Source organism: Anarhichas minor, unplaced genomic scaffold (genome assembly GCF_050575085.1).
Source record: "Anarhichas minor isolate MPS153535 unplaced genomic scaffold, ASM5057508v1 ptg000041l, whole genome shotgun sequence".
NCBI lineage: Eukaryota > Metazoa > Chordata > Actinopteri > Perciformes > Anarhichadidae > Anarhichas > Anarhichas minor.
Window position 1 is genome coordinate 6,246,199 of NW_027466487.1, and position 27,801 is coordinate 6,273,999.

A 27,801-nucleotide genomic window follows, 5' to 3' on the forward strand; every position below is an offset into this window, starting at 1 on the left:
CTAGTCTGCTCCATGTGGTCTTAAATAAAACTTCAATGAAGTAATTAAAGAAATACAATAAACAGACGACAGGTTACAGTGATTAAACCATTACTTTATTGTTGGAACATTTCACTACAGATAAATCTTGTACACTACTGTAAAGCTATATCATTTTGTCAACTTAAAATACACACATGCAACGGCACGTTTAATGAAGAGTAAAAGATTAGTCACAAGAAGAAACAAGTGGAGACTGATTTGGCGTTCATCTACGGTCGTCCCTAGTGACGTCCCATGGCTTTAGGATCAGTTGGATATGAGGAAGAGTTCCCTGACAGAAAAAGTATAATGGGTTTAAGTAAGGAAGTAGACTTGACGGTTGTGGATTGACCAGGCACTTGGCGATAACAAAATGCATACGGCTTGACAGCTGAAGAGTCTGAAAACAAGAGCTCCTAATCAGAGACGCTGAACTGTTACTCAACACCTTCCAATAGGCAAGAGCTAAACATCTGTTAAACTTTATAATAGTCACATCATAGAAAACACTATATAAAAGAACAACAAAAAACAGACCATCTCCCATATGTCAGTTTAAACTCGAGACAGCAAGCAAAGCAGCAGGCAGCATGCATGGCTCTCCTTGACTCGTGTCTAATAAAGACTCCTGAAGACGCTGCAGCGAAGTCAACTGACATCGTTTCTTTTCCACCACAACAGACTTTCATTTCTTTCAATGGGAAACCCCTGTAGCTCGTTTCCACCAACCACTTCCTTCCCCTTCATTCTGAAATGCAAAAGAAAATCCATCAAACTGATATGATTTTGGGCTCAGTAACTTCAGTCAGTTTCTACAAAAGAGTAGTGGAGTTAACCATCAACCCCCCACCCGACTTTGTCTCTTTTTAAAATGAACGAGTGGACGAAGCAAATGAACGTGAAGCTCGGTCCAGCAACAATTCGCCCACGCACACAAAACTACGAGGTGATGCTGTGATAAAGAGCTCAGCACCGTTTAACTGAAAGGCACAAACAAAAAAAAAAAAACTACAGCCAACATTTACTACATTAAAAGTAAAACAAAAAGGAATGACAGTCGGTTGATTAAGTCCATATACAGAAAGAATGAGGCTGGTTGGTTTAGTAAAAAAAAAAAAACCAGATTGCATACTTAAGGTCAAGTATAAAACAGCAATGAGAGGAAGTCCTACTTTGGGGTTTTGTCTCCTGGTAATAACAGCTTCATTAATAATCCTATCCCTTGCAGCTACTTTTTGCTGTCATCTACAGCACAACAGCTCAGAGCAGGAACATGACGGAGAACGTTTAGATGGAGGAGGAACGAGGAACGAGAGACACACAAAGTGAAACACACATGCACAGACGATCGGACAAGACTACGTTGCTGCAGTGGCTATAGGCACAAGGAGGAGACGTGAAGCTCCTAGTCTGAACGTGGGGGACATCTCTCCCGATTACTTCTTGCTCTTCGTCTCTTCTTAACGCACAAGGCCGGGCGCTCCTACAACCTGCAGAGTCGACGAGAGAAACGTGAGACGATTACCGGCTGCAGCAGTCGTTCAGTCTCACATCGGACTTTCACGCACACGTGTGCTCCAGCTTACCTGGGAGATGTGGACTCCGGTGAGTTTCTCCACAGCGGCAGGCAGCCTGGTCATGATATCTAGCACCTCCCCAGTGAGTTTGGCCACTCCCACCTCTGAGCCACCACTGGACACCATCGTGATCTTTTTAGCCGCCAACAGTGGCCTGCTGATCTCCTCTGCCATCTGCAGGACGAGAAACAACAGAGGAATTAATGCAGAGAAGAGGGGACGGAGATCATTATCATCATCTATTCACTCATCCGTGACGGTCAGACTGACCAGTGGCAGTTTCTCCAGCAGCATGTCCACCATGGCTCCGTCTTTGTACTGCCGGAAGGCTTCTGCTTTCTTGGTCATCTGCTCCGCCTCGGCACGGCCCTTAGCCTCCGTGGCAAAAGCCTCGGCGTCGCCCTTCATCTATACAGACACACAGAAATGTACAGAGTTAATATTACAATAGAAATGTACAGGCCTACAGTACAGGGGGGGGGGGGGGGGGGGGGTGTGAAGTGGAAATGGCATTGAGTATTTTCACAAAAATAGGAAAGATGCGCCAGGACTCGCCTTGATGCTCTCGGCCTCTGCCTCGGCCTCCATGATGAGCTGCAGGCTGCCAGGAGGGAAGAGAGGAGAATTGTTCAAATTGTCTTAAGTGATTTTATATTGAATTTTGTCCTTTCTCTGTGCTGTTCGGATGTTGGATGCACATCACTTGATGTTTCCATGTTTCATAGATCTCATCAGAACAACACAACAGTATCGTGGCTCCAGGACTCACCGCTGAGCCTCAGCCAGTCTCTCCAGTCGGTACTTCTCTGCTTCTGCCGGCTTCTTCACTTTGGCCTCCAGCTCCTTCTCCTTACGGGTGATCTCCTGCTCCTGCAGGGTAATCTGCTGGGTGCGCTCCACCACCTGAATCTGCATTTTCTCCTCCTCAATGCGCTGCTTGGTCTTGGCCACCTGGCGAAGGAAGAAAGAGGAAAAAGAAAATTCCAACACTACTGAACCTTCAATCACGGGAAAGTAATCAAGTATCATGTACAATCTGGATTTGTCCTGTTAGTACAAACTCAACCAGCCAGCCCAATAAAATGTGTGGACGTGGTGTGCACAGGCTCAACAGACAACATTTCATCAGCACAACAAAAACATATCAAACTTAAAAGCAATTGGCCCGAGAAGATCAGCTCATGAACTGTACCTGAAGCTGATAGGCCATTTCTGACTCCGCCTTCTTCGTGTTGACCTCGACATCATAGGCGGCCTTCTTCAGCTCGTAGTCTCTCTGGGATTTTGCCATCTCAATCTCGTTCTTGTACTGAGCTGAAACCTTCTCCTGCATCGCGTTGGCCTCCTGTGTGGAGCACGTAAGCAGGACAGAAAACCGATGAATTTTGGGGGATTCTTTTCAAACTTAACGATTATTCTCATTTTCGGATTTGTCCATAGAAGCAGATTTTACCCTCATGACAGAATCCCGTTTGTACTGAGCCTCTCCAATCCTGGCATCCTTCTGCACCTGAGCTGTTCTGGCTTTACCCAGAGAGTGAAGGTAGTCCTGTGAGGGAAACAGGGACGGTCAGCTGTGAGACGAGCATTAAAAAGGATGGCAGTGCATTCAGCAAACAAAAAACAAGAGACGGTGTGGCTACCACTGAAGACCTAATTCATCACTAATGTAAAGAGCAGCTGGAGGTCTCAGAGACAGTGAGTCAATATCATTACTTAAGTCCATTACTGCAACAGAGGAAATCATGTGACGCTAAAAGCTTTCACATAAAAAAACCGTTGAGGCTCACAGCGACACTTAAGATTCCTGCTGCTCCAGTAATCAGTGGGTGGTGTTTTGATCATTACATGTTTGCCTGGCAGAAAATGAACCCAAACAGACAGGAAGTACCTGATCATCATGAACATCTTTGAGCGTGTAGCTGACCACACCGATCCCCATGTTGACCAGGTCAGAGGAGGCCACTTTAAAGACCTGCTCAGAGAACTTCTTACGGTCCTGATAGATCTCCTGTACACAGGGAGAGATTATATTGTATAAGTAAGTGATGAGTCATAAACATAATCTTTTAAAGTTGGAAAATGTCAAGCAAATCCATTTGACACGCTCAGAACACCAACCTCCACAGTCAAATGGGCAATGATGGCTCTCTGGTGTCCCTCCAGTGTTTCTAGAGCAATCGTGGAAATCTCGGCCTCAGACTTGCCCATAAACATTTGGCAGGCAGTGGCCAACATCTCTTTGTTCTGGCCCTGGATCTTCACCTGCACAAAGACAGGAGAAGAGAATGTGAAAAAAGATGAAGCAGGTCAGACATGAAATAAAAATCTGCCATTATCGATGCCACAGTCAGATGTTTTTTCTTTCTATTTTGCACTTTTAAAAACAATCAACTTCCTATAAAAATAGCCAAGGACTCACTAAATTCTTTCTCTAAGGGGACGTCCCATTGGCCCTCTCCATCCATCTTCCTTTCCCTTGTTTACTAACAGTAAATAACCTTTAAACTGCACTGAATATGCATGCTGTGTGTTTATAAACAGTACGATGAGTCTAATCCTCTGGCAAAAATATTGGCAAAAGTTTAATTTGCTTGTGTTTCAGTATTTTGTATTTATTTATGTAATCAGACAGTTACTTGTTCCCGTCCACTCATACTGTAAATCAATCAGTTATGCAGAGAGCATCAGACCTGTTTCTGTAGACAGGTCTTTCAAATAGCAGCTGAACGTCTTCCCTGCCTTTTGGTGTATATGCAAAACATTGTAAATCTATTATAATAACTTTTATAATATATCTAAATATAATTTTTCTTCATGGAAACATACCCAGCGTTTTGACTCAATTCAATAAAAGCTGTACGGTATTTCCAAAGCATACCTGTGCAATGCCGGTGACAGAGATAGGGACCCCATGACGGGTGTAGACTTTGTCACTCTTCACATTTAGAGTCAGAGTGTTGAGGGCGATTCTGAGAAGAAAAGGCATGAAATAAAAGGAAAGGGTGAGATATAATAACAAAGAGCAAGAATGACAAGGCACAGCATAAGAGAGACGGAGGGAATTAAGTCAATTATCAGCCACAAAACAACAGCTAATGGATACAGCAGTCGGAAAAGATACCAGCACATCTCTCCTATCAACATCCATTTCCCTTGTTAGCTGACCAGTCCATAAAATCAAGCTGCTATGAGGAATGGAGACTGAAATAAAGGATCACCTCTGGATCTTCTGAATACATGGGAGGACAAACACTCTTCCTCCAGCAATCATTAGAGGAGGAGACCGGCCAAAGCCTGCAGACAAAGAAGGGAGGGGAGAACACATAACATAAACAATACGCTACCATTCATTAACATACAGCTGGTTATTGATAGAGTAACTGGATCTAGGACATAGTTTAACGTGCAAACCCAGTAGTACGACAATATCAATATAATGCTGTTTATTGATATTGATAACAGCTTGAGAGTACACTTTACAGCCAGCTGGAAAATTCTTAGTTTACTCCACTTTAAGTGTTGCTCAATAACATGTCATCACAAGACATGTGGTAATTAAATCACATGACGCAAGTTTTCCGCAAGTTTTCCGTTCCACTGTAAACAAAACTCATTTTATCACAGGATTGTTATGACACATCACACAGTACAGTGGCCTTCTGAAAGTGTGTAACAATATGACATCAGCATTCAATATTTCATAACTCAACTTTTCATACCATCCTGTGTTTATTGTGAGAGAAATAATCATGAGATGTTGGCAAAAGACATGAAAGAAAATATCTCACCAGACACCACCATGGCTTCATTGGGTCCACACGTGTAAAACATCTTGATTTCTGATTTGAAGCAAAGACATTATAGCAAGAGCATGTCAAAGGATGGACATCTAAGTATATTTATATGTATGTATTGTAGAGAACCACTGCTCAATGGTCATAAACAATATTAGGGTTTTATGACAGTATTAAACACTATTTTCTGTATTGAACCTTAATAAATGCAATTTAAATTGATGGCACCACTATAGAATATTGACTGATATTAACATTCCGAATACTGTTAATACCGTGGTATCGTAATTGATGGATTATTTAGGTGTAAAAACAGTGAGGTAGTAACACGACTGACATGTTTATGTCAATGAAGCTTCGAACGTTCGACTCGAACGTTATATTTTCACAGAGAACAAGCCCCGCCCCCTATAAACAACTCCCATATAGCGCAGACAGCTCGGTTTGACTGTCGCCTTTAAGGACCGACGTGTTGTCAAATATTAGAATAAAAACGCATCGCTGCTCGTAAAAGAAGATGTCGGACATATAGTACAACGAATGTAGAACCGAATAACGGTCTGCAAAGACGGCTAGTTCGCATGCTAACGTTAGCTAGCTGATAAAAAAAAAGACAGCGGAGTAGGGTCTGGGTTGATAACGTCACCAACGTACGCCTGTGGAAAACAGTCCAGCGTTTAGCTATCCCACGCATCTATTCACTACATGATGTAACACATCGAACTGATCGCTCCGTGTAACTTACCGATATCCGCTCGATACAGAAGTAAATCCTTTTTTAAAAGAGTAACTTGAGGTCAGTTTAGTGTTGCAACGGTCAGCTACTAAGCCGTTTACCCGTCAACTGGAATGGCAAAAATGTCTGCGAGAAGAGGTGGAAGTGTGCAGTGACCACACCCATCCTCACGACACTAACGTCCTCCGTCAGTCGCCACCTAGTGGTTGACCATGATAACTGCACTCTATCTATCTATCTATCCATCTATCCATCTATCCATCTATCTATCTATCTATCTATCTATCTATCTATCTATCCATCTATCCATCTATCTATCCATCCATCCATCCATCCATCCATCCATCTTGGTCTGTCTGTCTGTAATGCAACTGCTCTGCCATAAAGTCTACTTTTATGATGCCTAAATTGTTTTTTCTACACTTTCATGAGTTGTTAAATTCAACTATATATTTTGCATTGAGGTCCTGGTTAGGGATGGTTTTGCACTGATCTGCATACAATCCAAAAGTGTTATAGTATTCTGCCCCAACTGTATGTAAATGAAAAGGGCGGAAAAAAAATCACAAACACCTATCAATATGTTGTAGTTACCTTAGTAGTAGTCACCTTAAACTTGGACCTCAGGGATACACATATAATTTCATTTTGAGATGGTTTAAAAATGTTGATTTTCGTGGACCTTCAGTTGCCAGCTATCACAGTGAGGTTTGTGACGTTGCCTGAATCTACATAATAATAAATTCCACTGCTTAATTGTGCATTAAAGGCCCGATTTAAAATGGAGGATTTAGCAGACAGAGAATACACCAAACAGAACACAGTCCGAAACACATATTATAAACAATTTTTAGGTTTAGGTCGTGATATTAAAAGTAATTGCCCATACATCAACTGTCTGAGATGACATTTTAAACAATCACATCAATGTTCACCTAGAAAAACACAAAACATGATAATAGTCAGCCCATCACTACTGTATCTCAACCGTACTCCTCTGCATGATTGATGAATGTACTAGAATAATGTCTGAAGTATAGGGGCACACCAACATATGTTTGATGTTTCATGTATTTAGATGATAGTATTAATGTGCACAATCGCAATGGAGTCTTGCGTGACAATTAGACTCAGTGGTAGGACTATGACCGCTTCTAAAATAAATTCAGAACTAGACTATTTCATACGAATAAAAATCATCCTGCAGCAGAGATTAGTTCATAACTCTGTAATCCACTAACTCCAATCTGATTATACCATAAACATGGAGGATTCTGGATTTGTTCCTGTCTGATGGGAGCTGCAGGGACCTGGCTCACCCATCCTGTCCACTCTGACCAGACCTCAACCTTTTGAGCCCAGACTCTTTGCCGCTGGTGTGAGGTTACATAGAGCAAAGATTTTTCCTTCTCCTATTTGTCCAGGTTGTTGAGTCGAGAATGAGTGAAGTTACTTCTCCTCTCTCTCATGAGTTACAGGACAATACATGCACAAGACTGAAAAACAGCGTCTTACCCAAAGCTGTTACCATACACACACACACACACACACACACACACACACACACACACACACACACGCACACTCATATGTATACAGTATATATATATATATATAATACTCTATTCTTACACTGCTACTGCTACTTGTTTACACCTTGTGCATTTGCTAGATTTTATGCTGCTATTGTGTATTTGTACACTGGACAGCGCTTTGAATACTGTTCTTATTTTGAAGTTATTTTTATTATTTTTGTCTATATCGTAATTAAGTTGTATTGTTGTCTTGTGCAACAGTATAATGACAATTCTCTCATATCTTATCTTAACCAATTGAAACCAATGTTCCTGTTACTGCATATTTGATTTACTTTCATCAAACAGAATTGTAGCTTTTTGGTATCAGTAACAATCTAACTCTTACAGTACGGCGTTGTCTCTGGGAGGTCTGGAAGAGTAAAGGGCAACTTTTATGCTGGTTAATAATTATATGCTTACATACATGTATGACCAACAAACTTTATTATAACACTGTCAGCTCACAAAATCCCAAAACCCCCAAAATAGATACAGAACAGCTTGGACCTTGAGGTTAAATTGTTTTTTTCAATTTCCAAAGCTAAAAATGACCTTGAGCTTTTAGGCCGTAATGGATGAACAATCTTTGAAGTGCCCCCAAAAAAAGAAAAGAAAATCTTATATCCATGACAACTGGTCAAACTCCAACTGCAGATGGAGATTTAATTTAATTTCACTTCATTGCTTTCTGAAATGGGTCCTGCGTCACAAGATGTGGCCTATACTCTGTTTCACATAACAGTCCACAACATTCATACAAACATACACATCAGACATGACGATGAAGCAGCTGCAACGCAACACAGTTTCATGGTTTGCTTTCACATTCAGTGCTTACCCAGACCTTAAAAGAAGTGCAGCATGACTCCAGGACGACTGAGACCTCAAGCTCCGATTTGACCATTCGACAGACAAAGGCGTTCTTAACTTAATCAACAAGATATGTAATATGATAATAAACAACAACAACAAATACTCCAGAACAGCTACTAAATGGGCCTTGTGGTGAGACAAGGACCCTGAGGAGAGGGGCTTGAGCTGGCTGACCCCATCTTGTCCCTGGTTTGAAACTGAAATGTCTGCCATCTGTCTACTCTGCAGGGAGTGTTACAGTAAGAGTGATTTTAAAACTGCTGATTGGTTATTCAGCTTTGAAATCTGAAATAAAAAAAACTGTAATACGTGTCAGTCACCAGTTGTTACTGGACAGCAGCTGGTAAAACGCTGTTCACTCTCTATATCTTATTTCCACACTCAGATCTGCAGCAGCGCCCCTCCTCATTCCGGCTCCGGGTTAGCCTTCTCAGCCAATCCGCGTTCAGCATCAGCAGGGTCTGGGTCTAGCCACGCCCACTCCCCTGCCCCAGCCTCTCTCTGGAAGCGCTCCAACACTATAAATGCATTGTCCTGCGCTTCTACATTAGTCTTGGGTCGGCTCCTCGTCCCTGCGAAGTGACTTCGTTGTAAAACTTTTGCATCCGCTATGAGAGAAATCGTTCACATCCAGGCCGGCCAGTGCGGTAACCAGATCGGTGCCAAGGTAAGAACACATAATTATCGATAGAATAGTTATTCTTTTATAGCATAATGTTTCCTCTCACTGTTAAAAAAAAGAAAAAAGAATTCACCGGCTCATTATGCAAGACACACCCATTAAGCTTTTTAAAGTCCCTGATTGTTTTGTCTGTGTAAGAAGACAAAGGACTCCTTTTGTCTCATTGTGCATGAATAAAAAAACATTCCGTCCACACATTACATAGCGTTATGTATTTAAACACATCACAAATCATAAAATATCACTTATAACTGTTGAATTTGTTTTTCATCACTTTTCTGTCTGGATCTTGAGCACTGCGGTAGCCGGTATAGGTGTGTGTGGAGCAGCGGACAGTGCTTACATAGAAATAACGGTTTAACGGGGCTCTTGTGTCTCGAGGGGTTTTTGTTCACACAACACCGGGCGTGTCTGCGTCTCAACAGCTGAGGACTCATCTGACCTCAAGATATTGTCTGGGGAAAAGAAAGAAAAAAAACGGGTCTATTCTTCACCTGTCAGAGCCCCTCAGTCAGAGTATTCAGCACTGGGTTCTTTGTCTTGCACACACAGATATGGCTGGTATCAGACAATGAGTGGGAGCTGGGATAGCAGCACCAAATGGCCATATTGATTATATTTTATTCCAGCGGGTTGTAGATGCAGACTGCTGCTTTAGCTGGTGCAGGGGGGCGGTGGAAAGGGTGTGGCATGGATAATTGGATGAGAAAGAATTGTTCCTTTAAAATAGACTGATGAAGTGCATTTCATGAGAGACATCATCAGCGCTTTTAGCAATGAAATACTCTCATATACTTACTTTTGTCAATTTTGTATTCAATTTGAATGCATTTGACGCTATAGTCTCCTTAATAGGGCCCTGCAGTCTGCCTCACATCACCCACCCAGTCTCACCCAGTAACAATAGCAGTCTGCTATACAGTACATGTCTTCATGGCCCGTTATTATCCCTGTCTTATTACCTGTCTTATTACCTCCTTTTGTTTTACAACTGATCATTTGCTACAGAGAGCATGTTTGAATGGGATCTCTCAAACACACACACACACACACACACACACACAGGAATCTTGCCCTGTTCAAATAGAGTTTAGAGACCGCACTAACAATGGCCCATGTATTACAGGATACGTCGTTATCGTTGTGATGCTCGGCTTACAGAGATTTGTATGTCCAGTAAAGCAGGGCCTGTCTGTTTAATCGGTTTCTTTCCTCTCTTAACCATATTAGGGGAAGGGTGGGGGAGGAATGGAGGAAACAGCTGATGCGCAGTGGGTGAAGTCATTGGGTTCACAACTGATATGCCTCATGAAGAATGGCTAGTAGAAAGAAACACAACATATAACCATTATATATATACTTCTATTGAGTTTGTATAGCAGTTGCACCACAGAATGTAAACTTCAGTACATAGTGTATAGGCTTATGCAATTGGAGTTATTGCAGTATATCCATCTCCCCTTCTAAAGCATGGGGCATAACTTGTGTCTTTGTCTTGTCCAATGGTGTTACAATAACTACTGTGAGGATCCACATTTGTTTCCAGTCCTTCAGGACTCATTGACTCAGATGTCCAGTGGATATGATTGACAGAATTGCTGAAGAGCTACATTGTGGTGAATTAGGTCAGGGTGTGGCATTGCCGTCCTGCTTATTGTCCCCATTCTTTCACTGTGAATGTTTTCAGTCTTTACTGATAGCCAACTACTGTGTCACTGTCAAATATATGTCAGTTTCTCAGTCTTTTTGGTCGTTCTTTTTCAACTCTTTGTTATCTTTATCGTGCTGTGATCTCCCTCATATTAAGGTCACCTTGGTCATTTTTGTTTTACGTGGTCTTATTTAAATATCATGATACTCAGACTACAGCTGACTCCCAATCTCTTAAGTACTGAGCAGCAATACAGCCCGCTTATCCAGATTACTCTAAATCCTCCCACTGCTGCTGTTTGCAGAAAATGATGAAAAAAGCCCTTATTTGGGAGATATCACAAAAATATGTGCAAGCAAATGTCTGGCTGTGTATGCAGCAGTCCCGCCTACTAATGGGATTTAATGCATACACAGTGTGAGTGTGGTCTTTAAAGAGTGAACACGACATGAATACAGATCTGAAGACAAGCAGTCTCTCCAGTGTAGCGTGACTGCCTGCTAATGGAGTTTGTTTGCAGTGTTGCCCCTGGAGTGATCTGTAGGCCCTTTGTGCTCCCTCCTTTGCATTTTACATGTGAAAGAACTGCATTCTGCTGAGTCATCACTCGGTAACTTAGCAGGGAAAAAAAGCAGGAAATATGAACAGCTGCATTGTATTAAATGGGTTAATATATTCAGTGAAAGGAGGAAAAATCCTGTCGTTTTTTTAACAGAATCCAAAAATGCAAACCCACTGCTGTTTTCCTCTTTTAAAGTCCCTGGTCCAATAAACCGCATTGCTAATTTGCACGTGTGTACTTTCTTTGGAAGCAACTCAAGTGATGCCTTCCATTTTGTGTCCGCAGTTCTGGGAAGTCATCAGCGATGAGCATGGCATCGATCCCACAGGGACTTACAACGGAGACAGTGACCTGCAGCTGGACAGGATCAGTGTCTACTACAATGAGGCCACCGGTAAGTTAATATCTATTTGGAGTATGTTATGTGAACACATGCTCAGCTTTGCTATTTCATTCTGAATTATAACTTAAGACATGTCTGCTGTCGAGCATGGATTTTGTCACATTAAATATTCTGTGTAACGTCTAAAAATGTGTTTTTCTGCATTATTGAATTGGTATGTTTTTTTTTTCTCTCTCTCTCTCTCTCTCTCTCTCTCTCTTTCTCGTGAAGGAGGCAAATACGTCCCTCGGGCCATTCTGGTGGACTTGGAGCCTGGCACCATGGACTCTGTGAGGTCTGGACCCTTTGGGCAGATCTTCAGACCTGACAATTTTGTGTTTGGTGGGTGAAATAAATCCATTTTCTCATGATGCTGAATGACTTGAGCCTTTTTTTTATGAAGAATGGCTCACCTGTATGTCCCTCCTTCTCCTCCAGGTCAGAGCGGTGCTGGAAACAACTGGGCCAAGGGTCACTACACAGAGGGAGCTGAGTTGGTGGACGCAGTCCTAGATGTGGTCCGCAAAGAGTCAGAGAGCTGTGACTGCTTGCAGGGCTTCCAGCTCACCCACTCTCTTGGTGGAGGAACTGGGTCCGGCATGGGAACCCTGCTCATCAGCAAGATCCGCGAGGAGTACCCCGACCGTATCATGAACACCTTCAGTGTGGTGCCCTCCCCCAAGGTAACGCACTCTTGTGATAGAGCATAAGAATTTGGCGTTTTCATTTTAGTGTATCTTGCCTTGGGATTTTCTCCGCTAAGATCATGAGACTGAAGAACGATTCTGCGTGTTTTCTGTCCTCAGGTGTCGGACACAGTGGTTGAGCCCTACAATGCCACCCTCTCAGTCCACCAGCTTGTAGAAAACACAGATGAAACCTACTGTATTGACAATGAGGCCCTGTATGACATTTGCTTCCGTACTCTGAAACTCACCACACCCACCTACGGAGACCTTAACCACCTTGTGTCCGCCACCATGAGCGGGGTCACCACCTGCCTGCGTTTTCCCGGTCAGCTCAACGCTGATCTTCGCAAACTGGCTGTCAACATGGTGCCTTTCCCCCGTTTGCACTTCTTCATGCCTGGCTTCGCCCCCCTGACCAGCAGAGGCAGCCAGCAGTACAGAGCCCTCACAGTTCCCGAGCTCACCCAGCAGGTGTTCGATGCCAAGAACATGATGGCTGCATGCGACCCACGTCACGGCCGCTACCTGACCGTCGCCGCCGTGTTCCGTGGGCGCATGTCCATGAAGGAGGTCGACGAGCAGATGCTGAACGTCCAGAGCAAGAACAGCAGTTACTTCGTCGAATGGATCCCCAACAACGTGAAGACCGCCGTCTGTGACATTCCACCCCGTGGCCTCAAGATGGCCGTCACTTTCATTGGCAACAGCACAGCCATCCAGGAGCTGTTCAAGCGTATCTCAGAGCAGTTCACAGCCATGTTCCGCCGTAAGGCCTTCTTGCATTGGTACACAGGCGAAGGTATGGATGAGATGGAGTTCACTGAAGCAGAGAGCAACATGAATGATCTGGTGTCGGAGTACCAGCAGTACCAGGATGCCACTGCTGAGGAAGAGGGTGAATTTGAGGAGGAGGCTGAAGATGATGCCTGAAGATAAAAATGGGAAAGTCATTACATCAATGCCAAAATGAAAAACATAGTGTCTGAAGTATTGCTAGAATTAAACTTTAGCATAGATATCCTTAGTGATTCACTGCAAATAAAGTTGTCAAATGAAAATGTGTTTGCATTTCATTAATGCGTACAATTGTTCATATTTGTTTGATAAAACATCAACTACAAGTCAGCCATCGTATCTCAATCACATTTCAAAACTGTGTAAAAATGTAAAAGGATTTAATGTTGAGGCAGATTTCCAGAGATGGATGAATGTTAATTCTGTTGAGGTCAGCAGTTTGTGCAGTAGAGGATACTAATGTGCAGTCACGTGCCGTTTCCTGCTGCTATGAAAAAAAGCTGCGTCATTCAATTTCGTTATACATGGATAAGAAGGTTTAATATCTGTTCCATGAGTAGTTAGCTATAAAACAGTTACGTAAACAGGAATTATCAGTGCTGACATGCAGTCGGTCCAATATGATGTTATTGGAGTATTTAATGAGGTGTAACAGAGTTTGCTACTCCGGAACGCTGTGTGGCATGACCAGTTTGCAAGATGATAGTCCGACCAATTTCTTTCTCTGTACCAAACCACATTCCCACAACAAGTCAAATGTAAGAACACGTGTTCATTGCACCCCAGCAGCATTTAGATGATCTTAATACAAAACTTAAAAAGTGCAGTTCCAAATACTTAGACCAAGCAACAAAGTTGCATACTTAATTTGGAATACTTAAATATTTTTACAACTCAACAACTAAAAACAATTGTATGTGTTTATAGTTTCTTGTAAGGCTTTGCATTCACATTCCTGTGGAGAAATAGTAACTTTATTATTTCATATAAATATAAGACTCACAACTGTTGCTGGTGCTGTTAGGTCCGAACTTTTGAACACAGGGAAAAATCGTCCCCCTCCCTGCAGCCATGTGCTCTCAATCGACTCCAAAACACAACAGCAGGTTTAAGTCAAAATCAAATGGATTTATTATCCAACAAGCATAAAAACAGATACAAACAGTTACAAACCGATTCACACTACTAATAACAAAATAAACCCTCGGTGGCCCGCAGAAGATCTGAAATCCCCCAGAGCTTCAAACCCTTTGTCTCCCCAAAGTTACATTTCTCAGCTCATCGATCAGCTCATTGATTGGCTGAAGTCCAACAAGCCCCTCCTGGGCCGATGCCCCATTGTTTTGATCTTAACACCTCACGCAGCCACTTTCCCAACCCCCGCTCCAGCACATTCCTCAAACCCCCCTCTCTTACAGGCACTCAAACACACCTCTTGGTCTAAACGTCCTAAGTAAACACATTGTAACATATAATATCCATAATTAGGAGTTTCAAAACCTAAATTTCCCACAGTGCCCAAAACATGCCGGGCTCAACCTGCAATGGGGCCCCAGGGCAAAAATGAGCTGCTGTGCCCATATTCCTCCCACACAGGCCCCAAGGTTACTGTATGGTAATGTATGCAAAAAACAAGGACCAAACTGAAATAGTAATGGTCTTAAACTACCTTTAACTCAGGGACTCAAGACAGCTTCTCAATGTTTGTAATAAAGCAGCACCTACCTCAAGGCCCTTATCAAGGGGTCTGTGCTTTAGCACTGCATATATTTAAAAAATGTTATATAAAAATGAGTTTTAGGAATACAGAGCAGTAGTTCTGTCTTGTACAAAATATATTAAAATAGAAAATGAAGCTACATCTGAACTGTACTAAAAAATAGAATCTCTTTGGACCACCTCATGAAATGTAACTGACAGCAAACTAAAACAAAGAAGTAGGCCTAAGCAACTGGATAATGTAAAATTGTAAATGTTTTCTAACTATCTATCAGAACATTTCCCAAAAGTTGTGTAAGTTATGCAGACAGTTGGACCAGTTCATTGTGTAGACCAGGGTGTGTGGCGGCCCCTTTAAGATACACGTTTGCGGGAAATGTTGATCCAATCAGAGTCTTTTAAAGTTGGACTGGGTTTAACTGACCAATGGCAACAGATTCCAGAGTGAGTGAATGGTATATTGGCCAATCACTTGCGGTTGGGACGCCTCTGGTGGGCGTGGTTAATTCCTTCCCGGATGTGCATGTTTATTTCCGTTTGTTGTATCTCCACTGAGAAAAGCGTGTGAAGGTAAGCATGAGGTTACAACCTTTTTCATAATATGTGAAGACAATATTGTAATATACACCCACATTGCAAATTTACATACGAGCTCATTTGAATAATGTTGCCATGCAGTTGGGTGTTTAACGGTCAAGCCCCTCGTTTAATCTCTTATCGTTAAACTTCCTGCAGAGTTTCAAGGTAACGTTAGGTTAATTGCACTGATAGTTAATTAATATTGCACTGTTTTTAATTAAAAATAAAGACGTGGGGTTAATTACACAATGGGTTTTTAGGTTTCCTATAACATGAGGTTATGATGTTGACCTCTGATTTACTCCAACTAGAGTTTAACGATTTTTTGTAGTTTTATTTTTATGCTGACCGGAAGCGGGATTGCTGTGAAGTGATGCAGCATTGACAGACATGTTCATACACGTTTAATATAAGTTGAATCAGCGTTAATTTATGCTTCAAATTGGAAGTTAGCAAGAATACAATAGGAAAGTATAGCCAAAGAGATCGTCAATTAGCTATTTAGGCTAACGTTAGCCGCATGAAGTTGCCTGGTAATATTTATGAACTGTTTGTGTTTTCAAGGCCAGTTGAAGCTATTGTTGGTGGAATTAAACCTCAACATTACAGCCCTCATAGCCATTTATCTGTCTTTAAGTTGTGGCCCAGCAGTCGTCCTGCCTTACCCTGTGTGTGGAATGGATGCCACTCAAATGATCAGTGACTCAATCCTGGAGTCAGATGAGGAAGACAACAAAGAGGAGAATGAAAACAAGAGGGGACGACCATTGGCTAAACTGTGCATCTTAAAAAATGAATATATCCCTGAGACAGGTGAGTGGCTTACTGCTGCTGTTATTACACCAACGCTTTGTTGATCACAGTCTGTTTACATTTGCATAAACAGGTCTTGCCTATGTATTTCTTCTGATTGATGTTCTCTGTCACACAGAGTTGCCCCTCTTTTTGGGAGATAATGTGGTGGGCCGTGACCCCAACACCTGCACCCTGCCCTTGCCGGCACCCTCGATATCCAAGCAGCATGCCACCATCTGCATCTCTGTCTACAGGAGAAGAGGTCGTCACAGTGAAGTGGACATAGAGGCTTTGATTTGGGACCTAGGGAGCATGAATGGGACCCGCAAGGGCCACTTAAAGCTGACTCCTAATGTACGCTATGCCCTCAGTGAACGTGACAGTTTGGTGGTGGCAGACATCCCATGTCAGTATGTCAGCTGCACTACAGATGCAGTCTCCTCTAAAGGGGATACGATGACTCCTGTTAGCATAAATTCAGAGGTAAACGACAGGTTGCCAGATGCCTCGGGAGACAAGGGAGGTCACTCAAGCACAGGCAGCAAGAAATGTGTCAACGGGGGTACAGAGGCTAGGACGTCATTACCTGATCAGGAGGAAACAAGGAAGACTCCTGTCAGAACCAGTTGCCTGTCCTTTGAGCAAACTCCAACCCAGCCACAGGGGACCCTGGTCCCAGAATCTGACTCGGACTCAGACGAGGAAAGAGGAGACATAAGGCGCAAGGCTCTAGGTATATAAATTATGTTGGTACTTATAGAAATGAAGCCCTGTCTTTTTGTATCTGAGGTTTTACATCTTTATTCTTTTTTTACAGTGTCCGATTCTGACTCCCATAAATCAGGTTCCACCTGTTCAACATTCCTGAGTCCCACAAACAAAATTGTCCCTGAAAGGTATATTAGCAACATCTTGTCTTGGGCTTTTTAAAATATGTACAGTACATTCATAACATATTAACATGTAACACAAACATTACAAATCCTTGTAATTATGTGCATCGAAACAATTAATTATTTTCTCCTCTGAATTATAATGCTGGTCACATTGTTTTCCACTGTTTTCCAGTGAGGATGAAAGTCCCATCACACTGTCCTCCACTAAAAATAGGCCTTACAGACATGTCGGCTTCAGCAAGGAGGAGCCAGACGTAGAGGTGGGGCAGCAGCAGCTAAAGAACAAAAAGACACTTGCAATTGTGGATGACAGTGAAGACGAAGAAGAAAGAGCAGCGCTGGGAGGGAGAAAGTCTGAGGAAAGTGAACAACATGTGCCAGACAAACAGGAAAGCAATGTCAGTCTTACCGGAGAGGATGAATTGCTCGTGTCTCCACCAGCAGTCTTCACAGACGCGAGCCCTGTATTTTGCATGGACAGTGACACTGATGTGGAAGGAGAGGAGGAGAGGGTGACGTCTGCAGGCCCACTGACCATGAATACAAACCAACAAGCTGATCAGCCACCAGACACAGCCCAGTTTCACATGGACAGCGATACTGATGTGGAGGATGATGCTGCGTCAGACGCCGCTATTAAAGCAACGTCACTTCAAAGCACACACGCAGCTGACTCTTCCCCTTCTACGCAGCGCAGCGATTTGCACCTAGACAGTGACACAGATATTGATGAGGGAGAAGAAAAGCAATGTGGAACAAATAATTCATGCCCTAAAATAGATGAAACTCCCACTAGATTAGACATCAAGCCAACTGGGCCCGAATCCGCCCGCGCCGCGTCTCACAGCCTGCATCTAGACAGTGACACGGACGATGAAGCCATTCCTGCCCGTGCCATCGGTGAACTCTCGGTGGTGTCTGCTGTCACAGAGTCCGTCACCACTGCAGATGCAGGAGCCGATTTGGCTGTTCTGTCTGACAGCGACACAGATGTGGAAGACGATTCTCCTCTGCTCATACCTGTTGTCGTCTCAACCTTGTCTGTCGATCCTGGTACCACGTCGGAAGCTCTTCGGTCCGATTCTGATGCAGACACAGATGTCGATGAATCCAGCGTGCCCCCTACTGGGGATGGGGTCAGTCCAGCCGACCTCAGAGTGGACAGTGACACAGATGTGGAAGATAAGGAGGGGGATTCTGGAGAGGCAGGGGAGAACCAGATTCCCAGCCTGCGCAGAGAAAACACACCTGTGTTGCTGGTTCCCCTTCAGCAGAACTGCTCTACTCCTGTACAGGTGTCAGGTAATCAGTCCATCAATCTTCAAAAACGAACTTAATGGAGGGAATGTAGGCTGCAGCTGTAGATGGTGTTCAGTATTATTTCATTTGCAGATCACTTTCTCGATTCATTGTTTGGTTTATAAAAATGACAGAAAATAGTGAATAATTCCGACAATATTTACCCACAGCCAAAGGTGAATTATTCTGTCTGCTGGTTTTGTTCAACCAACAGTCCAAACCTCAAAAGATATTCAGTTTACAAAGAAAAGCATCAAATCCTCACAGTGAAGAAGCTGGAAACAGGAAATGTTTTCCTTAAAAAATGACTGAAACAATTAAGCGATTATCTAAATGGTTGCCTTTTCATTTTCTCTTGATCGACTAATTGTTGCTGCTCTAGAATATATTAAATATTATAATATCGACCGTACAAACAATGACGAATAAAAGAAAATATAAGTAAATAAAGATTTGAAATAAAGCCTTTCCATACATTTTATTGATGGAACAAGCCTTTCATTTAGCAGGGGGTTCTTTATATCACAACTTCCCATGCGTGAAAAAAATCAATACAACTTAAACACTGGCATTCAACCAAAATAATAATATAATGCAAGAAAAATACACATGTTTTTGGCACTTAAAATAGAAAGATGTGTGGTTATACATGAATTTAGCAATCAAGACATGTTGGAAAGGATAGATACTAAATAATCAATAACAGGAACTTAGATTTTCTTCCTAATTTTTAAGTGATCCATTTAAAGCGGACCTCCTTTTCTCAATTTGAAGACACATCATGCACTCCTTGATCCACTGTATACATTGTTTGGCATTTTAATATGAAATATAAGCCCGTTTAATTTGTTATTTTCACTCTTGGATGATACCAGAAGGAGAACTGGAAGATATGGAGACTCAGGCTTTCCTGATTCCCTCATCAGGTCCATTTAGATGTGAGTAAATTACTTTTGACTCATAACTTTGTGTCTGTTTATAAACCGATGGGTACATCAGAGTATTACTTTTAACCTTGCACACACTTCTTTATTTCATCTTCTTTGTCTCCCAGGTGCAAGACCTATAGCATTGTCTTCCTGCTCAGACAGCCTGGAGGACGACTTGTGTGCTGTGGCTGAGACCCAGTCCTTCATTCTCCAGACCAGAGACTGCCAGGGCAACCCTCCAGAGGACTACAACAAGGACCCCACCCAGTCTTCTCTTGATGAAAAGGGCAAACAGTCCATTAGAGGACGGTCTCTCCAGCTGGGATCTTCTGACCGCAGCCACCTGGAGGGTCGGGCCCAAGCTCTAGCCACGGCGAACACCCAAGCTTTTGTCTCCGAGGTGGAGGGTGTGACTCTGGACGATACCCAAGGATATGCAGACAGAACTTCCTTGGAGAGTGATTCAAAGCTGCAGGCCTATGGAGAGGTTGAGAACCCTGCCAGATGTTCAGTAATGTCTGCAAAAGAAGGCCGGGTAGATTTTGACCTGGAAGCAACACAGGCGTATATTTCAGAGCCCGACAGTGATTCAGAGGTTGAAACCGATGAAGATGAGAGAAAAAACACTGCTACTGCTGAGACTCAGCCTTTCCACATTCCCACATCATCTACTCTTGCCATGGCTGAAACCCAACCAATGTTTGCCCTTGAGGAGGAGGAGGAGGAGGAGGAGGAGGAGGACAGTTTGGATAAAGAAAATCTTATTTCCTCTGGACTACAAGTAAAGTCCAGCCCACAGCATGCAACAGAAGAGAGAGAAGAACATATGGAGGCAGCTCAACCTCAGAAGAGGCTCCTCAGTGACGCTCTTTCTGTGGCTCAAACTCAGCCCATGCATGTAAGTGAGGATGAGGAAAGTGATGATGAGGACTTGATTCCACAAAAAAGGAAAGCAAAGCCACTGCAGCTTGAAGAGGAGCAGACACAGACACTCACAAACTCTGAGTTATCACTTGTTGAAACCCAGCCAATGCACTTTGGTGTAGCTGAAACTCAGCCCATGGCTACAAGTGGAAATGAGGAAAGCGATGTTGAGGATTCAATTCCAGGTCCACGAAAAAGCAAAGCAAAGCAGCTGTGGCTCGAAGGCGAGCAGACGCAAACACTCACAAACTCTGAGCTCTCTACCATTGAAGCTCAGCCAATGGCTACAGGTGAAGATGGAGAAAGTGATGAAGAGGAGTTGACTTCAGGTCCACGAAAAAGGAGAGCAAAGGCACTGCAACTTGAAGAAGAGGAGACACAGCCCCTCGCTAGTTCTGAAGTCTCTGCTGTTGAAACCCAGCCCGTGGTCGCGGGTGAAGACAGAGAAAGGGAGGATGAGGACTCAATTCCAGGTCCACGAAAAAGAAGAGCGAAGTCAAAGCCAATTCAAGAAGAGGACACAGAACCGCTCACAAATTCTCAGGCCTCCACTGTAGAAACTAAAACTGTCCGACAGCCTCGGAGGGGGAAAGGAAAACAAGCTGAAGCTGGAACCAGTGGCACGACTATTGGAGGTAGAAGAGGGACACGGGCAAGATTAAGAGAAGAGGAGGAGCAGGCGGAGTGTTCTGAACCTCCCAAGAGACAGACGAGAGGGAAGATGAAGGCTTTGCCAACTCCTAGAGGAAGAAGAGGAAAATCAAGGCCTGAGGAGAAGGTAGAGCAGGCTAAACAAGCTAGAGGGAAAAAATATATGATGCATCAGAAAGATAACGAGGAAGAGGAGGAAACGCTTGAAACAGAAAGGAACAGCGCTGAAAATAACCGAATAAAGGAACAAGAAGCAGCGAGGGAAGAGCAAGACAAATTAGAAAGGGAAAGAAAATATAAAGAAGAGCAAGAAAGAGTGCAGGCTGAAAATGCAGAAAGCTTAAGACTTGAGCAAGAGAGAGCAGAAAAAGAGCGAATAGAGAGGGAAAGAAAGGAGGAAGATGAAAAGAAAAGAGCTGATAAGGCACAAAAGAAAAAAGAAAAACAATTGGAGAGGGAAAGAAAGGAGCAGGAAAAAAAAGAGAGATTAGAGCGTGAAAAGGCAGAAAGAGAAGAGAATGAGAGAATAGAAAAGGAAAGAGAGAAGGAAGAAGAAGAGAGATTAGAGCGTGAAAAGGCAGAAAGAGAAGAGAAGGAGAGAGAAGAAAAAGAGAGAAGAGAAAAGGAAAGGGACGAGGAAAAGGAGAGATTGAAGACAGCAAAGAGGGAACGAGAAGAAATACTTGAGAGGGAGAGGAAGGAACAAGAAGAAAAACAAGATCAAGAGGCCAAAGAAAGACAAACAAAAGAGCAACAAGAAAACAACAAAGAAGAAAACAACCCCAAAACACCCGCAAGAGGTCGCAGAGCAGCCAGGAGAACAGAGCCGCCACAAGACTCCACCATATCAGCCAACGATGATGTCCCAGCAAGGAGAACCCGATCTCGCTCCAACTCTTCCAACTCTGTCAGCTCAGAGAGGTCTGCTTCAAGTGTGAACACCCCGGGGAGCAGGGGCAGGGGCAGGGGCCGGGGCCGGGGCAGGGGAGCGAAGAGGACCAGTGGGCCACCGCAGGCAGCCATCGCCAGAAGCAGCAACAGAAGGAGGACCGTAGCTGCAGAGCCAACACAACAGGACAGTTCTCCTCAGGGAGTCCTTTCGAGGTCCAACTCCACCAATTCTGAGATTTCCAGCTGCTCTCAGAGCTCTCAGAGCAGAGGAAGAGGAGGCAGGCAGCGAGGAAGAGGGAGGAAAACGGAGTCACACTCCATCCCTCCTATCAATAGTCAGAGTGGCCAGAATTTCACTCCCAAACCTACAACCAGAGGCAGGAAAAGCAGGACAGAAGAGGAATCCTCTAATGAGGTTCCCCATGAGGATGAACCAGAGAAGGCAGATTGTCAGCAGGCTAGTACCACTAGAGGGCGACAGCGAGCTAATGCAAATGGCTCTAAACCTGCTGCTGGAGATGAGAAATCCTCTTCAAGTCAGGACTGTGCCAGTGAAGAATCACCTCTGCTTAAAAGGAATGTGAGGGGCAGAGGCCAAAAAGCGGTAAAGATTGAGACTGTGGAGACACCAGTAGCTCCTGCAGTCAGTGATGAAGAGGAGGCTGAAGAGAAAAGTAAAGGAATAAAAAGAGAGTTGGAGGCAAATACGGAAGAGGATTCCAGCAGTAGCTCCAAAATATCCAAAGCGAAGGGGAAAGCCCAAACAGCAGAGGGCAAAGGTGAAACAAAAGATGAGAGTCAAGTCCAGGTTAAGAGAAAAGGTCGGGCATCCGGTGCTCAAGCTAAGAAGAGCGCAAAGGATTCCCCTGCTGAATCGGAGGTGAAAGAAGAGAGTGAGAAAATGGAGGAGGGGATAGTTGAGAGGAGAGGCAGAGGCCGGACATCAGTGGTCCAGAAACTGAAGAAAGAGAAGCAGGAAGAAAGTGAAACATCTGTTGACCAGGATCCACACGTGGAGGCATCAGAGGTGACTCGATTACTTACATTTTAAACATGCACTGGACATTTTAAGGTGTCAGAAGTTGTCGTTTTGAGTGAGACAAAATTACGTTACGGCTGAAGCATAAATCAGACCAAATGGAAAGCTGAGTAGTATATAATTAGTGTCCAGGAACTTCTGTCTTTGAAAAGGAAGGCTTTTACCTTGGCTGAGGGCCCTGGTGCATTTTTCACCGTGAGTCAGACTTTCCAACCATCATAATGTACTGCAATCAACATCAGGGACTCTCTCAGCAACAAGAGTAGTTTGACCTACTCTGCATCTCCATTAACACACTAATGAATTAAGTGGTTTAGTGGTCTCACAGTCACTTTCTACTCCTGCGTTTTCATGATCTTTGCTTTCTTTTACATCACACGTGCTCATCATCCTCCCTGCATGTTGCACGCTTGTCCTTGCCTGTTGTTTAACCTTGTCTCCCCTCCCCCACCCCTCTTCCTTTTAGCAGCCCCAGACTCCGACTGGCGGTGTATCCCGGAAGCGACGGGCTGTTGCGGACTCCTCACCTGTGGCAAAGACCCCGCGCTCCTCCTCTGCTTCCCCGGCAGCCGGGGGTCAGTCACGAGCTGCCGGACAGGCCTACAAGGTTTTATATGTCTTTGTACACATGTGGTCATATTTGTCAGATTGTCAAAATGATGCAGAAGAGGGAAATTTGACTGTAATGGCACATTATGCTATGCTGATATTGTTTTATGAAGCTGTTAATATAACATGGTGTTATATATGATTTTTGACATTTTCTTGATATTCTTTAATGTTTTTTGTGAAAAGCAGTTTCCCCTAGGGGGCAATAAAGGCTTCATACATTCACTTCCCAGGATGACAGATTAGCAGAAATCTGTTCAGTAAGATTCATGCGAGCTAACGTGGCTTTAGACCTCCGAACAACACAGTGTGTCTGTCCCTCTCTCAGGTGCTGTTCACAGGTGTGGTGGACGAAGAAGGGGAGAGAGTGTTGGCTCGTTTGGGAGGCAGCATGGCTAAAGGAGTGACAGACATGAACTGCCTGGTGACTGATAAGGTGCGCAGGACCGTCAAGTTCCTGTGTGCGTTGGCTAAAGGAGTCCCCATTGTCACCACACAATGGCTGGAAAAGGTTCGTTTCTATATCAGCAGTTCAAACTAGTCTTGGGCCAGTTTTCTCTCTCTCTCTCTCTCTCTCTCTCTGATAAATGAATGTGGAAATATATTCACAAATACTACACACGCATAGACACTCACTGCTCTTGTTGTCTTTCTCCCCTCTCCCTGTGTTTCAGAGTGGTAAGGCTGGGAGCTTCCTGCCTCCTAATGCGTTTGTTGTGAAGGATCCAGAGCAGGAAAATAAGTTCCATTTCTCCTTGCAGGAGTCTCTGAGGATTGCCAGCAGTCAGCCTCTCTTACAGGTACTCTTAACACAGTCATGCCATCTATTTCTGTGCTTTTTCTCTCTCTGAGTGAGAGGTTGACAGAGTGTCATTGTGGCATTTCCCTTGGCAGATGGCACACGGTTGGTGGATAATAATGACAGTGAGGAATAGTGAGTCGTAGTGCCATCCAGACATGAACGTGTCACAATCCTCTTCAGCCTATAAAAGATCTGAAATCCATTTTTTTTTTACCACCAAGCATTGCTTTTATCTCCGCCTCCTTGTAGTTGGAACATAAACATGAAACAACGAAAGTCTTTTTATTAGCGCAGTGACGATTGTTCATTATTACACTTTGGCTTGTTTGTGGGCAGTAATTTGACATTCGCTGTTAATGTACCGATTATGATTTATGGGCACTGCACAGAGGGAAGCAGGCAGTAATGTTTCTATTTCTCTTACACTTTCTACCCTGCACTGTTCAGATCCGTATCAGAGATACTTTGATACCACATAACAAGCTGATACTGGCTAAAATTGTGGCAGGGAAACACACGAAATACCAAATTCCGTTCCTAAGAGCCTTCCATTGATTTGTGGAGGCGTTCTTGCAGAGACACATGTCATGTACTGCATCTCTTGTCTGCTTTTTCTCTTTCTCTTAGGGCTATGAGATCCACGTTACCAAGTCAGTGAAACCAGAGCCAGTTCACATGAAAGACATCATCTGCTGCAGTGGAGCGACCTTCCTTCCTAAGATGCCCTCCTCTCACAAGGTACCAGTCAAACTTTTCCCCCCTCAGGCCTCACATGCAGTAAATGAATATTATTGTGTGATGGTCTGTCTATATATCTTATCATCAGACATGTCTGTGATCATTTATTACTCCCCTCTCCTCTCAGCCTCAGACTGTCGTGATTTCCTGTGAGGAGGACTGGCCGCTCTGTGGCCCGGCTCTCTCTGAATCTCACCCGGTGGTCACAGCTGAGTTCATTCTCACAGGGATCCTTCAGCAGAAACTTGACCTTCAGACGCACAGACTCTCTGCCCCTGCAAACACTCTGCAGCCTGCCGCAGGCAGGGGAAGGAGCAGGAAGAAGACTTAGCACCACCACGGTACACTGTATTAAAAAAAACAACCAAAAAAACCATTGTTTGTTCGTCGCACATAGATTCCATTTCCAATCAGAGACCGGTAGAGACACTAGTGAGCCAGCTGCGCGTGCGTCTGTATGAAAGACTTGAAGAATGCATTGTAACATATTGTGGATGTAGCATGGAGGTCATTTAAAAGTGTCAGCTGTCAGATGTTGCACAGCATTCCGAGAGGAAAGAAACATAATTTAGGAAACTTACCAAGTCTGTCGAAGTAAGTTGTTCTTACATTTGTACCTTTTTGCCTTGTAGATGTGAAATTTTTTTTAGGTTTTAAAGTTTCAAAAGCTAAAAGCGATGTTGCTGCTATGCTGGGTGGGAAATAATTGCCCATCAACCGTCCTCGTCATGTCTCACCTCTCATCCTCTCCTCTCTTTGTACGATAAGAAGCAGAGCAGGAATTAACACTGCTACAGGGAATTGCTGCTACTCTCTATACGTGCTAAGTGCTTCGACTCAATCAGCAGGTTTGGCAGCCATGAAGTGGGAGTTGTATAATCATGTTTGGGTGTTTTGAAAAACATCAGCTACGGTGGCCAGTGAATGGAAAAAAAAAAAAGAAGAAAAGAAGCTTGTTTCCTGTCCTGATAAGTGCATAGTGCCTTTTTATAACGAGGTAATCCTGAACCAGTGTGTCTTTTTCCTCTTACTCCATTAACCACCACCACCTACTCCATTAAGGCTTCATCCTATTACGTCCAGGGATGAGACACCATGGATAGGCACCTGCATGCTGATGCTGGTTCTACGCCAATATCTTGAGGCCGTACATTTATCTATGTGTTTATGTATACATGTCATGTTAAAAATGACCAGTGTACAGAACTCACATTTGGTTTATTTCCTGATCCACCTTAAATATTGTAATTGAACTTGCTGCATCATTTGATGTTTTAAAGTCGGACTCACTAGCTTGTAACTATTTTGTAACTAAGTTTGATTTTAGAAATACCAAATCGCTAATATCTCAATACCAAGTTTATATAAAATCATGACATCTGCTATCACCAATGAAAACATTAAATCTTGTCTATGTTATGTTTATACGTGTATTTATTGACTTAATCTACATATTCTGGTATTTAATTATGCAGCCTTGTACCTGTATTGTTTAGGCTTTGATGTGTCGCTTTGGTTAGAAGAAGATTTGGTTAAAAGCCTCAGAAACATGAAGTACGTGGACCATTTCCAAGGTCAAGAATGCACTTTCAAGCTTAAAATTGATTTTGCTGCTTTCAGGCCTTAGTTTCACAGTCTGCACCCTGAGAGATGGGACTCATCAACCAAGAACAAGATCTCTTTATCCGTCTAATTTAAAATGTCAGATTTCCTCTGAAATCTATAGCGTGAGGATCACAGAGGCCCAATTGTTTTTTGTTTTTCAAGAGATCTTGATGAGTGGGCTGTACTGAACAGATGAGAATCTTCCAACATATCTGAAGTGTTTGTATTTTAAGATTGAACGGTGAAAAAAGTTAAGACTTTTGGTTGAAATGTGCAGATTTTAGTATTTTAATTATGGTATCTTATTGGCTGAATTACATGAAATTGTTTTTTTCAAGCCAATCGACCACAATGCTCTTGTATCTGGAACATTTCTAAAAGAAATGATGTTATGGGAAGCAAGGCATCCATGTATTTTAAATACAAATCTAATCTGATCACATCATCATCCTCTGGCCATTATGTCTGGGCTTCATTTTTTTTTTTACTGACTCACAGCTTTCTGCTGAATCAGCATCCTCTGAGGCTTTGCCTGTGGAACATCTCGTGGAATAAACCCCCCTCCCCACTGTCAGATGACCATAGGTGTCTGTCAGGGGGGCGAAGGGTGGCCGATGTTTACCGACACTAGTCGAGTGTCTCCGAGAGAGAGAGAGAGAGAGAGAGAGAGCCCGACATTCTGAACACCTTCCAAATGTTGAGCCCGAGTCGTGAAGTGCTGCTCTTGAGGGGGGCGAGGTTGGAAGGGAGGGAGACGACGAGGGAGAAAACCGGCAACGTTCACACAGATTCCCACCTCTGAAATCATCCCGACATCTCCGCCGACTGCACCGCTGCTCCGACCGGCCAGTTAAAGGTAGGTGTGCTGCAGAGCGGCGGTTTTCCTCCTATAACATGCATGTGCGGATGTGTTCCCTAAATCTGACTGGTGTGTGACGGGTTAAATTCTGCAGGTTTTTTGGTTGATGCGCTTATCGGCTATC

At 43.5% G+C, this 27,801-nt stretch overlaps 2 protein-coding genes across 7 annotated transcripts; one reads left to right on the forward strand and one right to left on the reverse strand.

Annotated features, from left to right (window-relative positions):
• Positions 1–73: 73 nt before the first annotated feature.
• flot1b (flotillin 1b) lies at positions 74–6,292 on the reverse strand. The gene is made up of 13 exons (XM_076109131.1): positions 6,141–6,292; positions 5,390–5,440; positions 4,820–4,895; positions 4,480–4,570; positions 3,720–3,863; positions 3,490–3,609; positions 3,052–3,147; positions 2,791–2,943; positions 2,368–2,549; positions 2,154–2,199; positions 1,869–2,006; positions 1,608–1,772; positions 74–1,511 (listed from the first exon to the last, which is right to left on the reverse strand). The coding sequence occupies exons 2-13, from the start codon at positions 5,430–5,432 to the stop codon at positions 1,482–1,484; spliced, it is 1,284 nt and encodes a 427-aa protein (XP_075965246.1). The 5' UTR covers positions 5,433–5,440; positions 6,141–6,292; the 3' UTR covers positions 74–1,481.
• A 2,773-nt stretch (positions 6,293–9,065) lies between these two features.
• On the forward strand, positions 9,066–26,632 carry LOC142969170 (tubulin beta chain-like). Of its 6 annotated transcripts, XM_076108854.1 has the most exons (12): positions 15,613–15,631; positions 16,278–16,453; positions 16,572–17,168; positions 17,253–17,331; positions 17,504–18,633; positions 19,506–19,568; positions 19,685–23,052; positions 23,531–23,671; positions 24,002–24,184; positions 24,348–24,473; positions 25,103–25,213; positions 25,341–26,632. In XM_076108854.1, the coding sequence occupies exons 2-12, from the start codon at positions 16,318–16,320 to the stop codon at positions 25,542–25,544; spliced, it is 6,138 nt and encodes a 2,045-aa protein (XP_075964969.1). In that variant the 5' UTR covers positions 15,613–15,631; positions 16,278–16,317; the 3' UTR covers positions 25,545–26,632. The 6 variants fall into 6 exon arrangements, with proteins under 6 accessions (XP_075964971.1, XP_075964972.1, XP_075964970.1 ...); XM_076108855.1 differs by lacking the exons at positions 15,613–15,631; positions 16,278–16,453; positions 16,572–17,168; ... (1 more) ...; positions 17,504–18,633; positions 19,506–19,568 and adding exons at positions 9,177–9,248; positions 11,762–11,870; positions 12,090–12,200; positions 12,297–12,541; positions 12,665–13,459 and having other exon boundaries at positions 20,281–23,052; XM_076108853.1 differs by lacking the exon at positions 15,613–15,631 and having other exon boundaries at positions 16,067–16,453; positions 23,534–23,671.
• The last annotated feature ends 1,169 nt before the right edge of the window (positions 26,633–27,801 follow it).

What these genes read in the sequence shown, in the direction of transcription:
- flot1b (XM_076109131.1), bottom strand. Translation starts at nt 5,432, where the DNA reads ATGTTTTACACGTGTGGACCCAATGAAGCCATGGTGGTGTCTG. An exon ending in CTGTCACCGGCATTGCACAG is followed by an intron (nt 3,864 to 4,479) that starts GTATGCTTTGGA and finishes GTCTTTGTGCAG; the next exon opens with GTGAAGATCCAGGGCCAGAA. An exon ending in TGCTGGAGAAACTGCCACTG is followed by an intron (nt 1,773 to 1,868) that starts GTCAGTCTGACC and finishes CTCGTCCTGCAG; the next exon opens with ATGGCAGAGGAGATCAGCAG.
- LOC142969170 (XM_076108852.1), top strand. Translation starts at nt 16,183, where the DNA reads ATGAACTGTTTGTGTTTTCAAGGCCAGTTGAAGCTATTGTTGGTGGAA. An exon ending in CTCATCAGGTCCATTTAGAT is followed by an intron (nt 19,569 to 19,684) that starts GTGAGTAAATTA and finishes TTTGTCTCCCAG; the next exon opens with GTGCAAGACCTATAGCATTG. An exon ending in CACACGTGGAGGCATCAGAG is followed by an intron (nt 23,053 to 23,530) that starts GTGACTCGATTA and finishes TCTTCCTTTTAG; the next exon opens with CAGCCCCAGACTCCGACTGG.